General features: G+C 33.4%; 1 protein-coding gene across 3 annotated transcripts in view; it reads left to right on the top strand.

Annotated features, from left to right (window-relative positions):
- The window catches only part of LOC128240624 (low-density lipoprotein receptor-related protein 2-like), a 145,934-nt gene that overhangs the window by 47,185 nt on the left and 82,439 nt on the right, over positions 1-16,310 (top strand). For all 3 annotated transcript variants that reach the window (XM_052957329.1, XM_052957330.1, XM_052957331.1), the window contains exons 16-26: positions 306-540; positions 1,122-1,247; positions 2,140-2,346; positions 2,895-3,087; positions 4,624-4,788; positions 5,008-5,129; positions 7,253-7,363; positions 7,712-7,904; positions 9,165-9,226; positions 13,419-13,538; positions 15,125-15,247. In XM_052957329.1, coding sequence (XP_052813289.1) covers positions 306-540; positions 1,122-1,247; positions 2,140-2,346; positions 2,895-3,087; positions 4,624-4,788; positions 5,008-5,129; positions 7,253-7,363; positions 7,712-7,904; positions 9,165-9,226; positions 13,419-13,538; positions 15,125-15,247 — 1,657 coding nt within the window. The remainder of the gene's footprint in view (positions 1-305; positions 541-1,121; positions 1,248-2,139; positions 2,347-2,894; positions 3,088-4,623; positions 4,789-5,007; positions 5,130-7,252; positions 7,364-7,711; positions 7,905-9,164; positions 9,227-13,418; positions 13,539-15,124; positions 15,248-16,310) is intronic.

Here is a 16,310-nt window from a genome sequence, read left to right on the forward strand (position 1 = left end):
ATTTCTGTTCGAAAATTAATGTTTTACGCATAAAACATCATTTTTTGAACTTAAACATAGAAAGATGCGATCTAATTTTTTGTCAGCAGCCTTATATAACTCGTTTCTATGGATTTTCGCAAAAATCGGCTCGTTCCAAGACAAAAATAAAAAAAAGTTCAATCTCTGAGAGTGAAGCTTTAATTGAGTACTTTCAATGATGGCGATAAATTGGTTTTAAATGAGTTACATTACGATTTTTATTTTATTATATTTGTAAATAAATGCTTTTCACCTTCTTTTATAATAACAATACCAATTCCTAGAAAGCTTCATACGATGGGACAAGCAATACGATAGGGTACGGAGGCGTTATCGATCCGCTTGGCATCGACGTTTATCGGTCTTCAATATTTTGGGCAAGTGGACAAAATAATTCAATATATAAGGCTGATAACAATTTGACACAAGACACATATCTAAAGGTTTTACGAAGTGGACTCAATGAAGTCGGAACGCTGGGGTCGATTAAAGTATTCCATCAGTCCAAACAACCCAATGGTATGTACACTATTCAATATAAATCCAAAGTTTCTACGATTAAAATCCTTTATTGAAACTGGCCTCAGAGAAGTTTATAATATTTGAATTAAAATTGATGTTAATAAACGAGTCACCTCGAATCAAAACAGCTATCAACATACAATGTATGTGTTTTTTCTTTCGAAGTGATCTATTTCAGATTACATGTACACTCGTCTTTATGTTAATTTTTTTCTACACGTATTGAACTAAACAACGGGGGCTGCAACATTTGTGCCTTGTTTATGCATATCGACATACACGTCTATAAAAAAAAATTGTGACTTAAGTATGTTTTATTATGCGTTCGTAGGTTAGAGTCCATGTTAACTTACCAACAGTGGCTACGAACGGTTTGCTTAGTCCATTTGTAATGACATATACGTTATTAACTGTTGATTCTGTGACTGTTGCCTGTTTAACTATGCGTTTGTATGTTCGAGTCCGTGTTTATTCAACAACAGACGCTACGAACATTTTTGCTTAGTTCATTTGTAATAACAAACACGCAGTTTACTATTGATATTGTGACTTTAGTCTGTTTAACTATGGGTTTGTAGGTTCGAGTCCATGTTTAATAAACAACGGAGGCTGTGAGCATTTGTGTTTTGCAATGCCTGATGCTGTGGCTGCTACATGCGCGTGTAGTTATGGCAAACTCAGGGCAGATAACAAATCGTGTGAAGGTATATACAGTTGTTCGTTAAATATGTAAGAAATTGCGTGTATCTTAAATAATAGGTTAACTGTAACTGCATCACCTCCGTCATTATCCTACATACATGACCTCGAAAATAATACTGGTCAGGGGACATATTTAATGTTATAGAGAGGTGAAGAAGTGACATCATAGTGGTCCTGAAATTTCATTTTTAAATTTCTCGAAACCGTGGTTAAGACACGAATGAACATAATTCATTTCAAAACCTTGCCAACGTAATGGAATAGGCTTACTTAGCGTAATGTTAATTAAGTTAGTTGCCTGCAGCCTATAACACATTTTCATATATCTTAAAGCCTAGGCTACATGTTTGAAGCCACTTAAAGGACAATTATTCTTCTCCTTTGATTCTGTTTTCATAAGCGTAAATTTTACTACAGAATATTATTGTTGTGCTTTTTTTAATAGACAGCAATAAAATTTAATTGTATCATGCATATTAGCTTCTTCAACGATTGTATTACTTGCAAATCTGCCTGAAACACCTGGATGGGAATTCAAACTATAATTGTTTTACTCAGAGACGGTAAAACGTTGTGCTTTTCTGGCATAATGTTTTCAAAAGGTCATCAATTAATTATTGATAAAGACCTGGTCATACATGTTTCTTGAACTCTTTGATTTTGATAAAGTTTAAGTAAAGTTGTTTGCTTCCTTCAAAAAAATGTAAATCCAGGAAATGATGCTATTAAGAAATTACGAAGGTGATCATAGTTTGAAATGGTGTCCAATAGGGTACTAATACCTTAAGTTGACCAAACATTATACATGACACTGAGAATTTAATCACAAGTTTATTCAACTTTCTAGTTTTAAGATGCAGCACAATATACTAACGATGCACTCTTTATCTTCAGCTCTCAAAACGTTTCTGGCAGTTATGACAGAGAACTCAATAGCTGGAATTGACCTTGACCTTTCCAACACGGTTGAGGCCATACAACGGATAAACGGAACGTTTAGGAACTCCATTGAGTTTATATATAAAGAGAATGCCTTACTTTTACAAGACACACGACGTAATGAACATATTATTGTAAGAAACATAACAGGCGATGCACAAGGTTTGCTTTCATATTTATGTATTAATTTTGCGGATTAAGGGGAGTTTTAGTGTTTCTAATTTAACAATAATTGTAATAGCCAGAACGTAAGCTTTTAACCTATGTTGTAATTTGATATATTTCTGTTCTTCATCTTCATATATATATATATATATATATACATATATATAATTAGCATTTTTATTGTTATACATTATATGCATCATAAATCTTTACATAAACAATATCACAAAATACATTAATCCGTAATCGACCAAGATCAATACGACCGCATGTCCATTTCGCTCAAGTCAAATAATAACAGGATTAATTGCACGATGCTAAAAAACGTCATAAAACAAATTAGTGCGTCATTTAAATGCAACGTAGTAAGTTATAACTTGTTTTGTTTTAATTTTTGCAAACCAGTAATCTAATCAAGGAAATTGTTATAAGTATGGCGTATGGCTTACGAGGGTCTAATTCGCCTGTCTTGGATGCTTTGCAAATTTTGATAACACTTCGATGAAATCTGAATCGCTAAATTAATCAACTTATTGTATTTGCAGTTGAATATCTTGGAGACAGACTTTTTGTGGGCAGCTATATAACATATGATTGGATTGAGAAGAAAATCTTCTGGGCGAGTTATTTAAGTATCTATGAGAGATATTTGAATAGACATTTCACTCTTTCAAGAATTTCACTGTTACTGTATATAGATCACTTCATCACGACACTTGCTGTTCATCCTTGTAAAGGGTAAGATCTACTTGGATTGTTATATTCTGCATGTTAACAATAATTCTTTTCGCAGATACTGCCTGTTGTCGCTTGTTACACTTCATAGTTTCGAAAGATCACACGCATGTTTAACACATTTTGCACTTGATTGAGCACCGTAAGAAAAAGAGTGTTGTGTAAGACATACCTGATGTCACTGAATAGGTGTTTCACGGGCATTACATCAATCCCGAATCGACACGGGCGAACACAACGTCAACTGCTGTTTTCTTTCCGTGTCATCCTGAGATAAGTATCCCGAATCAACAGAGGCGCACACAGCGTTTTCTGCTATTTTGTTTTCGCGTCATGCGAATTTATCGAGACCGCATTTTGAGATAATTTTTTGACAGCCATACTAATTATTCATTTAAACACCCATCGGCTTGAATTGCGAGCGCTTGATAATGCCCATGTAGGCACATGCAATAAGAAGCAGTGCGCTCGTGGTCGCTTGAAGCTCTGGAATTGTTGTGCAATCCTTCGAGCATTGGACAGTCTTTGATGCGATTTCGGTGTACATTTGACTGACAATGGTATTCCTAAAAGGGCCTATCCGAACGATTTTTAGCACAACAATATCAAGTCAGGGCAATATCTATCATTCATACGGACACGTTCATATGAAAGATGTCGTGATTTTGATTTTTTAAATTCACATATTTCAAAACAAACTATGCACAATGGTTAAACCTATGGGCTACACACGTCAATGGTCCGCCATTTAATATGCTAATGTTTTACACCTCGTAATTCAATATTTCTGTCAGGACATATATTATCATTTTAGAGTTAGATCTGTTTGATATTTATGCGAAAAGCTACAGAAACAAGCTCAGTAGCAAAAAGTTTAAACACAAACCCGGTAAAATGGCACTGGTTAAACGCCAAAGACATAGAACATAAAATCACAAACAAGAAACATGGAAGAACAGCACACAAATCCACAGGCAGCACAATGCATACATACTATATATAAAAACCTAGGTATGTTTATCAAGGATTGTTAGGCACTGCCTTGAGTTATGGTTAGTTTGGATTATGTTTATGGTTTAGAATAGGGTGCTTTTAGGAGCGTACACTTAAGAGTGGACCAGTTGGTATAGTCGTTGCAAACTAGGTATTTCCAGTAGGAACATTCATATTTTTTCTGGGGTTATATCCGTTTTGTTAACTTGTTTTGTTGTCTTATTTAGGATGCAAATAATTTATTAACAAAATAGGCAAATATTTAATAACATAAAAATTTGGATATGTATCCGGTCGAATCTGTATAATGAAGACTGATGCCTTAGGCAAGCAAACCATACGGAAAGTAACTTCAACATTTGTATATTCTGAATTTCTGGTTGGAATGTGTTAATGTTTTGTGATCAATGCAACGTCTCGATAGAGTCAGATGTTCATACCAGTTGAAACGAATTATCATTTTATTTTATAGCTAAATTGTTAGCACTTTGAATGCGGCCAAAACGGATTTAAAATAAATACGTTAATTTATTTCTTATTTTCTAGGTTTATGTTTTGGAGTGAGGCTTCTGGAAATAGATTACTCAGGGCGAAAACTGATGGCACAGAGGTTCTGAATTTATTTGAAAAAAAGAAATGGAATAGCAGCCTTGATATTCAAAATATTTTCATTGATTTTGAAGGAGACTTCATTTATTGGACGACTCAAAGGTAAATTATATTATTACAAAGTCATACAACGTCAAGTTCATTTAAAGAAATATGTACATAAGCAAAACATTTGAATTTAAATAACACAATCAATGCGATGAAATGTTACCTAAATATGATAATAACTTATCATTTCAGGATATTGTAATGTTTGTACTGCTATCAGGTTAATACGATACAATTAGCCTTATTCTCTATTTTTTTTCCTTTTCCATCAAGCTCTCACACCATTCAGCGTTGTGATTTGGACGGAAACAATTTAAAAACTATCCTATCTCACCGAGCTATTAACTCCATAGCATTTCACGGTGATAGCCTGTACTGGTCTGATGATGCAAACGGTAATTGTTATCAGTTACTATTTAGTATATTAGTGTTATAAGTCACCGTGAGTTAGCTTAACACGGGGATTACCTAATCTGAACTTAAGACGGAATGAGTAAATGTTATTACTCACTCTGTTTTCATGAGTAAAAATTTATTCCCTTATCAAATTTCTTTCCAACGCCGAAACAAACAACCAACACAAAACTAGGAATTAGGTGTATAATTGGCAGCAACTTTCTCATTTGAAAGTTAATAGATTGAATCTGTGTTATCGTGGTTTGTCGTCTTGCTAACGTATCCAGACCTTTCGTATGTTGAGCCGGTGCCTGTCACATCCGGTCCCTTTGGAGACCGAAATGGAGTTGAATCTGACCACTTCCGACTTCCGGTACGGTGTTATTTCAATAATGAAACGATATTATATTCAAATCTGAATAAAGATATCGGATATGTTTTGCATTGTGGCCAATTATAAGTCACTACAACTGCATGATTCTGAATAGATAATTGGAAATTATTTCTGGAATATATGTTAGCGTAAAGAGCAAATATCTGAGCATCTTTCGCAGCCTTGAAGAAACGAAAAAAAACACAATCACAATCGGAGGGTGGGTGGGGCAGCTAACTGTTACGCTGCCAATAAAACCTCGAGTCGTGGTTCACGCCCCGTAAGCTCCTTATATACGGAGCTTAAAACACTGACCACGAGAACATTTCCCGCTGTAATCAGACCGGTTTCTTGTACAAAGTAGAAATAGAAATTATTTTTAATAGCGAATAATATTATTCAGTTACTATTCAATATGTCAGTGTAAAAAGTCACTATTCCATAGCTGTACACGGGGAATACCTGTATTGGACTGATGACGTAAAAGGTAAATGTTATCAGTCACTTTCCCATTATTTACCTAGGAATAACCTGTTCTTAATTACTAACGTTAAAATATAGATATACCTAAACATAGTTTAATTGTTATCCCCTGTCGAAGGTTTCGGCGTAGGGATATGGATTTGGTTCTGTCAGCCTTTGTCCAATTGTCTTGAGCAACTTCAATATATTTTAAAGACAGACTTTAATGCATATTTTCGCACAAAGGGCATGTGATGATGAACAATGACGTATTTGTCTGGCTCGAATTGCATCATATATCTTCTCGGATCAATAACAAAACAGTTATGCCCTTTAATCAAGGATTGTTTATTTAACATATATCTTAAATTTGTTAAAACGTGTATGAAATGTGTGTAAGGTTCCTGCTAATTTCGTCTGCATCTGGTCAGTAAGGTTAGAGTTCTTGCACTTTGATAATTGTAAACAACATGTGTATATATTTATATATCAATATAAAGTAATTTGAGCTCACAAAAGCAAATCTAATCAATAACTATTCACCTTAATTGTCCACTCGGAATTATTTACCTAAATCATATTGCTTATTCCTTTGGCGAACTTTGGAGTAGGGGGTTGTATTGAACTGAACTGTCTTGTTCTTTGATATTCATCCCTTGGCCCGGGACTTTATAATTCAAAGCAATACCATCTACATTTTAATATTTCGACCTGGTTTATCAATTCTCGAATTTGCTTGTTCTATATAACTTGAAGCGATACCATGTACATTGCAGTCCTTCATTCTAGTATAAACATTTCGAATCTGATTTCTCTATATAATGAAACACAATATCATTTCCATAACAATAATTCACTCTTGGATATCAATTTTCAGATTAACTTATTCTATATAATCCAAAGCAATACTATGTAAATTACAATAATTCCACCCTGAATACCATTACTCGTTATAATTCAAATCAATATCATACACTTTCCAATCCTACACCCTGGTATATCAATGTTCGATTTTGCGTACGTGTTATAATTTGAAGCAATATAGTGTACAATTCAATCCTTCACCATTGGATTTTAATAATTAAATGTACCTATTCTACATAATTCAAAGCAATGAAATATACAATGCTATATTTAACCCTATTATATCAATTTTAGAATTGCTTATTCTATATAATTCAGAGCAATACCATGTACATTGTAATCCTTTACCCCGGTATATCAATTTTTAGTTTTCTTATTCTATATAATGCAAAGCAATACAATGTATATTGACTTCCATTTTAGGTGTAATATATAGAGTGAATAAAAACACTGGCAAAGACAGCCATGTTGTCAAAAGTGTTTTGCTTGACAGTCCAGGGGCGCTTATTGTATTCAGAAACAGATCTGATGCATGTAAGTTTGTGCATCCCTCGTATTATTCTGGCATATATGTATACTAGCTGAAATGATTCCATACACTTTGTATAGGTCGTGCAACTGTTCCTTAGTTTCAAACAAAAATATAATATTTAGAAATAAATTTAAATCATGAATACAACATTCGATCATAAAATTTCTTTAAGGTGTACATTTTTATAAAGTAGCTTCTGCTTAAATAGTAATTGACGGTATAGGGCGACTTGCCAAAAGTTATTTACGATATAAAAATATATATTTCAATGTTGTGAGATGAGTTTATCCGTAAAACGAATTCTATACTTAAATCTGATTTTAACTTGGTATAAATGAAATCTTTTTAAGGCAAATCGAAGCATTACTGTTCAGATCACAATGGGGGTTGCATGGACGTTTGCTCGACTGGTGAAAACGGAAACATTACCTGTAGTTGTTCTTCAGTGCTTCAGAAGCTAGGAGAAGACCAGAAGGTGTGCGTTATGATAAATCATAACTGTACAGACTATCAGTTCCCTTGCTCGAACAACAAGTGCATCAGGTGAGAACACATCGGCATAACTTCTTTCAATACTATGACAAAAACTAGACGAACATCCCAGTATTCAAAGTCAATTGAGTATATAAAGATCTGCACTATAATCACAAATGTGATGAACGAATATGTAATTCTAAATATTACATATTTGTACATATAGAATTATTTAATAATGTAAAGGACGGGCCAAGTACTTGTTGATAAACGGCCGACGGGCAAGAATTATAAATTGTAGGAACGAGTTCGTACCTCGGATATATAACACCTCCAACATGTATGAGGCAACGCCACTTGTCCGCGACTGGTGACGCTGTGACCCCATAATTGTTCCTATTGTGTCCCTATTTTCCCATCGCTCAAAAATGGCGTTCAATTTCCGATTCAGATGAATGGATGAATCATTTCATGTAATTTGATCAATGTAAACAAGTACTCGTATCATATGCATTACGGGGTAAGTATGTGAGCCGATATGGGATATGCGGGGCGCAAGAAGCCTACGCACCCTATAACTGATCATATTACACTTGCATTCCATGGTTTAACACTCATAATGACGCAGTCGCTCTTCCTGAAATCCCGTCAATGGCTTAAGACTCAACATCCACTCAACAACAGACACAATGTTCAAGATGGAAGAACCACATTTCTCCTACCTCAGACAAGTAGATAAAAACAATGACCATGTTTGAAATTCTTATATTGCCTACGGGCAAAGAAAATACCCGTATGGAACATATTTTTATTAAAACCACACAATTACCAATTGTTAAAGACCGTCGTCTGTAGCATAATGGAAACATTATCTTGTGACAATATTTAAAATCCAAGTTAATTATTTCTCGCTTCAAATGACACTTTACATGAGTTTTCACGCTGCATTCAAAAACAATGCTGCACTCTTCTTTGAACTATTTAAAGAATGATTTGACTATTTTCATAATCTGAATCACTGCGCGCATATCCATGACAATCACGAATCATCACATATCCATACGCACATTTTTTTCATAACGCACAAAAGAGTTTCAGCGATACATTTCTATTTTAACTGAGGTGGGAGAAAAAGCATCTTCCATGGCCGAGAAGATATGTTAATCCCAACCCTCGTGCAGGTTGTTCTGAGGAATCTCGGTAAACCTCGTTTCCGTAAACCACCCAACGCTCGGACCTATCTTACACTCTCGGCCATGAAAGATAATTATTATTTCATATCATGTATAATAAATTATTTCGTTGTATCATGATTTAATCTATTTTCAGTCTTTTGTCACTTTGCGATGGTAAAAAGGACTGCGATAATGACGAAAATGAACATTACTGTTGTAAGTACTCGATTTTTTTTTTTATTGCGGTTACAAGACGAAAACGAACAATAACGCGGCTAGCAATGCAAACGATCATTAACAAAACAGACAATTACTGCTTGAAGAAGACTTAATCAAACATTACTGCGGTCAGAAGGCAAATACGAACATTTCAATATCAAATTGATTAAAACGAACATATCTCGGGTTAATTTGCTTAATGGAACATTACTGCGGTAGGAAGACGAAAACAAACATCAATGCGGTAAAAGAGACGAGTAGTAGATAATGTGTCTGTCATAGCGTAGTAAAAACACACTTTAAGATCCGCTTTTATCAATTCTCTCTATCACATACTTATAAGCATATTTAACCACTACTGGCCACTGTTTCTTAAAACAATTGACCATTATGACCTAAGTTAAAAAATGAATGAAGAAAAACTTGTATACAACTCTTTTATTATTTTACAATTTTATGCAAATAAGTTGCCAGAAAGTTGGTTAAAAGAACAGAAAAGTAGTTTTTTTCAACATATAAGTAAACGATACGTGTTTTGAACAGAAAACATGATGGCCTAGTAATATGAAAGGAAATGTGGACGACCTAGTTGAAAATAAAATCGGTTAAGCATTGTTTAGCACTTAACAGGTGAGTGCTAAACACTTATTATATTATTGTGCATGTTAGATTTCCCAGTTATTATAAACATAAACCCGTTTTAATGATTGCGCAATTGTGGTTTCCCAAAAAATATAAACTGACATATTTTTAAACAATATAAATAATATATAAAGTCTTCCCCGAACCACTAATTTTAGATGACAAAATTCTCAACGAAGGTTGTGGCAAATTGGCTAAAAACAGTTGTGTATCATAATTCGGATTTTCAATTACATTATTTTCTTTAATAAAGAATGAATAAGTCATATAAGTACTTTGGGTTTACCTATAAGTTTATGATTATTTGTATTATTGTTAATTTTCCTCAAGTTAATGCATACTTTGACAAGATTTACCTTTTGCGGTTTTTCTTTATTTAAGATTGTTGGTATAAGAGTGATGTTTGTGCATTTAAACTGGTTTAAACCCCAGTAAATTTACATTTTACTCACCGTTCCATGGCGGCACCTAACAATCCTTGATAAACAAACATAGTTTTGTATATATAGTATGTATGCACTATGCTGTTTCTCGAGTTTTGTGCTGTTCTTCCCTGGATTTAAACACATAATTACGTCAACTATTTTACTGATCATTTAAACTATCTATTTATTATTTGGAAACCATAATTGCTTCTTTTATATACAAATTGTTTATGTTTAACATTATTTTGGGGAAAATACATTGTTTAATCATCAAAAAGTGTTTATCAATCACTTGTAAAGTGCAAATCAATACTTAACCGACTAATTTTCAACTTGGTCGTCAACATTCCCGTTCATGCAACTAGGACGTTAAAGGGGCAACAGGACTGTAATTATAAACCTCCAGGTGGCGCTGGGGCAAGATTCTGTATAATTGTATGCATGTTTCACATCAGGGACACCTTTTTAATGTTAAGCAATACCTACACAATTTTTGGACATGAAACTTTGAATACATTTAGAATTAAGGTTACACAAATTATAAAATCCTTAATCAGTTTTTGAAACATTACAAGAAACATAACTTTGAGAAAAAAATGAACTGTCGGATTGAAAATTTGAATTTGCCGGGAGAGTGGCAAAATGGTGTTCTGGTGGTTATGAACTCTCTGTTGTAAACATTACCATGTGCGGGTGTTTACATTCCTAGAAGCTTGTTTGTTGCATGCGCCTTACTATGTATTAACGAAAGTGAACTGACCTTGATAAGTTTTTATTCCACCTGTTTTAAGCATATCCAGAAATTATTGATAGATATCATCTGTTTTCATATTTGTCTTTTTGAAAAAAATTGATGAACCTCATTGCTTCAATTTTATTTGCTCCTTCATTTCTGAAGTTCTCTATCAAAAGCTTTGTCATCAGTACAAATGTATATATCTCAGCCATGAAAAGTAAATATCTGCTGATGTTCGTCGGTCATGTAAACTTTGTTCCATTTTTGCGTCTTCTTATTTTGCCCACAGAAATTATTTTAAAAGAAAGCAGTACCTAGTTCCATGACAAGTGTACTGAGCAGTTGCCTAATTCCGGATTTGCCTAAATATTTGGAAATCGTTTAAAAAGCGTTTCGGCGACCGTGATCAATATATAATGATCACAGTCTACGCAACTGACCTCCATAGCAACAGAAACAACACAAGAGTTCAGCTTATCGAGTATAACCCCAAAATATATACCTCTAAACATTCGCTTTCCCAAATGTCAATATTAAGTCACAGGGGGATGACGTCACACAGCTTGAGCTTTTATATTGAGGTTCGACAGGGTTATCTTTAAACACTAGATCTACTATACGATGTTTATGACTTATCCTCTATAACGAAATACAATCCCAAAAAACGCATAAAGTAAATAAATTGACGATGTCATTTTTTTGTGTTGTGCAGCATTTGATATGAAAACGAAGCAAAAATGAAGCAGATTCGTACTTTCAAAATTTGGCAAATTCGGACAAATTAGTACTTCGGATACGCCGAAAATACACATTCAAATACTTCAGAGAAGTATAAAATTTGTATACAGGTTAAACATTTAATACATGTTGTTCATTTAAGAAGCATTTTAATATCTGTATATTGACTTGATGATGTTTACTTTGTTCTTTGAAAAAATCCGAATATTTAGGCACTGAATACAGGTTTTTGGACGTCGTTTATGCCCTTATTTCGTACTAAATATTATATTATAATTAATTGTTTTTTTCTTTTATTCTTTTTCCATTTTGGTTGATATAGGACTCAACATTTTTCTATTAAAATTTCATGCACTTATGTTCAGTAATTATGACAATATTTTAAGAACTTCAAAATTGATCCGGAATTAGGCAACTGTATACCTTTATGTGAGTTTCCTCAATTTTTGCTTAAATGTGCATTAGATTTTCAGTTATCAATAAACAAACATTTAATTATCAATTTAAGGTGTCAACACTACATGAATTATGTTATGGCAGACTAAACTGTATCCGGGCTGAACTCGTTTGCAATAAGGGTAATTTGTAATACGGTTGTGAAAACATTCAATAAAGCATTATTATAGTATGTTGACAAATTATTTAGTTTTGGATTCCAAATTGAGCATACACTTTGCTATTTTGGACTGGATTGAGAATGTAGATTCTAAACATTTGAGAAGGATGTCCCATACAGAAAAAAGATCTAGTCGAAATTACAAAATCCCAGTCAGAAAAAGGAAAACAATCATTTCAAGGAAAACATCTGGAAAAGTTGGCTTGGTCATCTATATTCCATATAGTATATAGTAGTGTTGGGAAATATCGTGTGCTCTGGTCCGCACTCTTTGTTTACATTTCTCCAGTGTGTGCTAAGGATGGAACACTGATTTTAACAGATATGCAAATAGCTGAGAACATTTACAATAAACCACTCCCTATATACTAGGAACACAGCGAATGTTGCCTGTTTAACCATTTCATCTGTTAAAAAAAACACCAAAAACATTTAGTTTAATTTGAAGTTCCTTTTTTCCAATATTGTAAAAACTCAAAAAGGTAATATACCTGTATTTATTAAACATAAAAAACAGTGGCCAGTAAGGTTAAATTATGCTTAGTATGATTTAATGTTTCTGTCGTAGAGACAGTTGATTTATTTAAGGGACCGTGTTGTAAGCGGTTCTCAAAATATGTTTTATTGCGCTCTGGCAGACAAATAACAAACTACTTAGACGAAAAATAACATAACTAAATCTGTAGTAGTTGAAGAAATTAAAACAAGAAATAATGCGATAGATTAAATAATCGAAAGCTGTTTTGATTTTCCAAAATATTGATAAGGAACATATTTTATACAGTTATGTAATATTTTATTTACATTGGTATGTGTCCTGATTTTATTTCATTCCCTTCAGTATTAGTGAACTTATATGGTGACTTCATGAATTATCTAAAAAGTATTGATATGTACTGATTACATTGTATGATCTATACCTTGACTTAATAAATCTGTCAAGACCCGATACTGTACGACCCACCGACAAACTGTAGAAGTCGAGTTTGGACATCCCACTCATTTGTTGGTATGACTGTATTGATATTTCAGCTAGACGGACCTGCGATGAGGGATACTTTAAGTGTAGAGAAGGCCGATGTATACCAACAGACTTTGAATGCGACTATGATCGTGACTGTCCAGATTGGCATCATGATGAATTTCTTTGCAGTATGTAACATGTATCTATTTCAAAACGATTTTCTATGCAACAACCTGTATAAAAAATAGCGCTCCCTAGGTGGAAGCATATTTTAGCAACGAGTTGGTAGGGTGGGTTTTATTGTAAAGTACCCTTTCCCAGGATGTGTCCTTAGATAATCCTAGAGATAACATCCCAAGAAACGCACCACTGTTAGGGTAAAATTTGTATTAAACATCAACAACAACAAAAACTACAACAAACCCATGGACTTCAAATAGCTTGGTTTGTGTTTACTTACACCTGGCATGTCCTTAGGGTTTGTCGAATTGGGTCTGGTTAAACGATTGTTGAAATAAGTTACAAGGATGTTGACAGTTTACTTATATTGTTTGGCGATGATTCAAAGAAGGGTATAAAAATGCAATCAAGCTCAACTCTATAATTAAACGTTACTTGAAATCGTCAGGATGTTATGAAACAAATCAGTCGCCTAGGGAAATTCTATAATGTCGAACATTATTCTTGCAATTTGTTTTCTTGCTTTCTTTGTTTGAGATTGTTCAAACGTTCAGGGCCATTCAGAGTAAATGTATGAGGAAGACGTTACTAATGTTGTCAGAACTTGTGTCCAACCCATTTGCCGTTTGTATTCTCTATATCATTGTTGTAAATATCTATCATGTTGAAAGAAAAAAGGCAATAAAATATGTTTAAAGCAAATCAGTTTATACGTAGACTTTATTTATAAAACGACAAAGTTATAAAATGCATTTCCTTCATCGATGTTTTGATGATTGCTTTAACAAAACAAAATGCTTAAACTGAGCACACGTTTTAGAAAGGGACTGAATGTAAATGTTTTAGTAATCAATCATAATGCATGCGTAGAAGGCTACTAAACAGTGTGACTGAATGCACGTATGTATTGTTGGTAAAGTGAAAAACAAAAACAAATCTTAATCAACGTTTCTAAAAAACCTTTTATTACTGAATTGTGTTATGGAAATGGACAAAGTCGAAATATAAACCGAACAGCATTTGTTTATGAGTTTTATAATAAATTCATTTCTGAAAATGTATTTGTCAAAGGTGATATCAATGAAATTACATATAGGTGCAGACAAATCACTTACTTATTGTTTTTGATTACATAGACAATTCGTGCCTTTATAAATAAGCTAAATACGTACATGAAATAACGTCGTTATTTTCTCTTTGATACTGAAATTGCAGAAAAAAATACAATTCAAGTATATGTTTTTGTTTTATTTTATTCTGGCGTTTCTTACCTTTTTCAAAGTTCTTGTCTTCACATATCAAGTATCTTAGTGTTAACACTCCCCATGATTTGCATGCTTATCTTTCTTGTTTTTTGGTAAAGCATGCATTTTACAAACCATTTCTTCATTTAAGACATCTATCACTCAGAAGTCAAAAGTTTACTTTAAAATAGTCACCTTAGCTATAATAATAACCTTAGCTAAGTGTGTGTGTGCGTTATTTAGTACACAATGCTTCAACTTCCATCCCAATACTTAGTAACTATATTTGGGTATCTGCAATATCCTTTCATGAATAGGAAATATCTCTGGAAGAAATTTGTTTATTCTAGAGTATCCGCCGTGTCAAAATGGAACATTTATGTGTCGCTATGGGCGCTGCATTGATAATGGACTGAGATGTAATGGAGTAGATAACTGTAATGATGGATATGCAACAGATGAAGCAGATTGTCGTAAGTACCAAACATTTGATTGGTTGAATATGTTTTGATCCTTTGGATGACGTTTTAAGTTTCACAAAACTCTTTTGTACTCCAAAAGCCAAGATTTATATACAAATCTGTGTTATCAAATAAAAATTAAGTTCATATTTAAACACGATGTCTTCAGTTCAATCAATCAGTAGATACTATACGTTTCGGGGTTAGTAGGTGACCCAATATGGGATATACGGGGCAGAGAAAACCATATCGGGAGAGAGCGAAGCTCGAACCTGAATATTGTTTCCTGCGCCCCGTACTCCAACCCACTATTTTTATATCATGATAGTTTAAAAAATCCTCCTACGCTATCATATTCGTTAATTCGCGTTTAACTATTATAATGGTGTCAAAGAAACAGACACACGTTTTTTTATATAAACACAACTATATATTTACAGTATGTTTTAACATTGCATAAATAGGACATTTCACTTTTGAATTATGATTATCAAAGTGCCTATAGTAAAACTCATTAAGATTGTTAAAACAACTCCATATATCTTCGGCTAGTCCGCCTGGTCACTTGTCGTAGGTAGTTCGTCAGAGTGGTTAAAGTAGTATATTGGATTGTACAAATATATGCAATTATCGTCTGACAAAGTATTAATCCTATATTGGTTACTTGAATGGTTAAATAACAACCAGTGTCGCGTTAATTGCACGTAATAACACAAACATGTTAAATGATTTTAAGGGAGATATGTTCTTCTTATTGCAAGGTAGGTTTTAGTTTAAAATAATTTCTTTTACATGACTGTGAAACAAGTTATTGCAGCATTATATTAATCACTCTCGTTGGCGCCGAACTGAAGTGCGCGCCTATTATGGAATGGGAATTCATTTTAGTTAGTGGTAGGAGTGGTTTTTAATTTGATTGACAGCTGGTTTTTATTGTTATTTTATTATGATTAAAAAATGCAAATAGATGGCGATTGCATGGGTGTTTGAAATGCTAATTATGGTTGAATAGATTGTCTTCCATTTATCTTCAAAACTTTATTTCGGAAGAACGACAAATAAGTTTAATAACTGT

The sequence above is a fragment of the Mya arenaria genome, chromosome 7, assembly GCF_026914265.1.
Source record: "Mya arenaria isolate MELC-2E11 chromosome 7, ASM2691426v1".
Lineage (NCBI taxonomy): Eukaryota > Metazoa > Mollusca > Bivalvia > Myida > Myidae > Mya > Mya arenaria.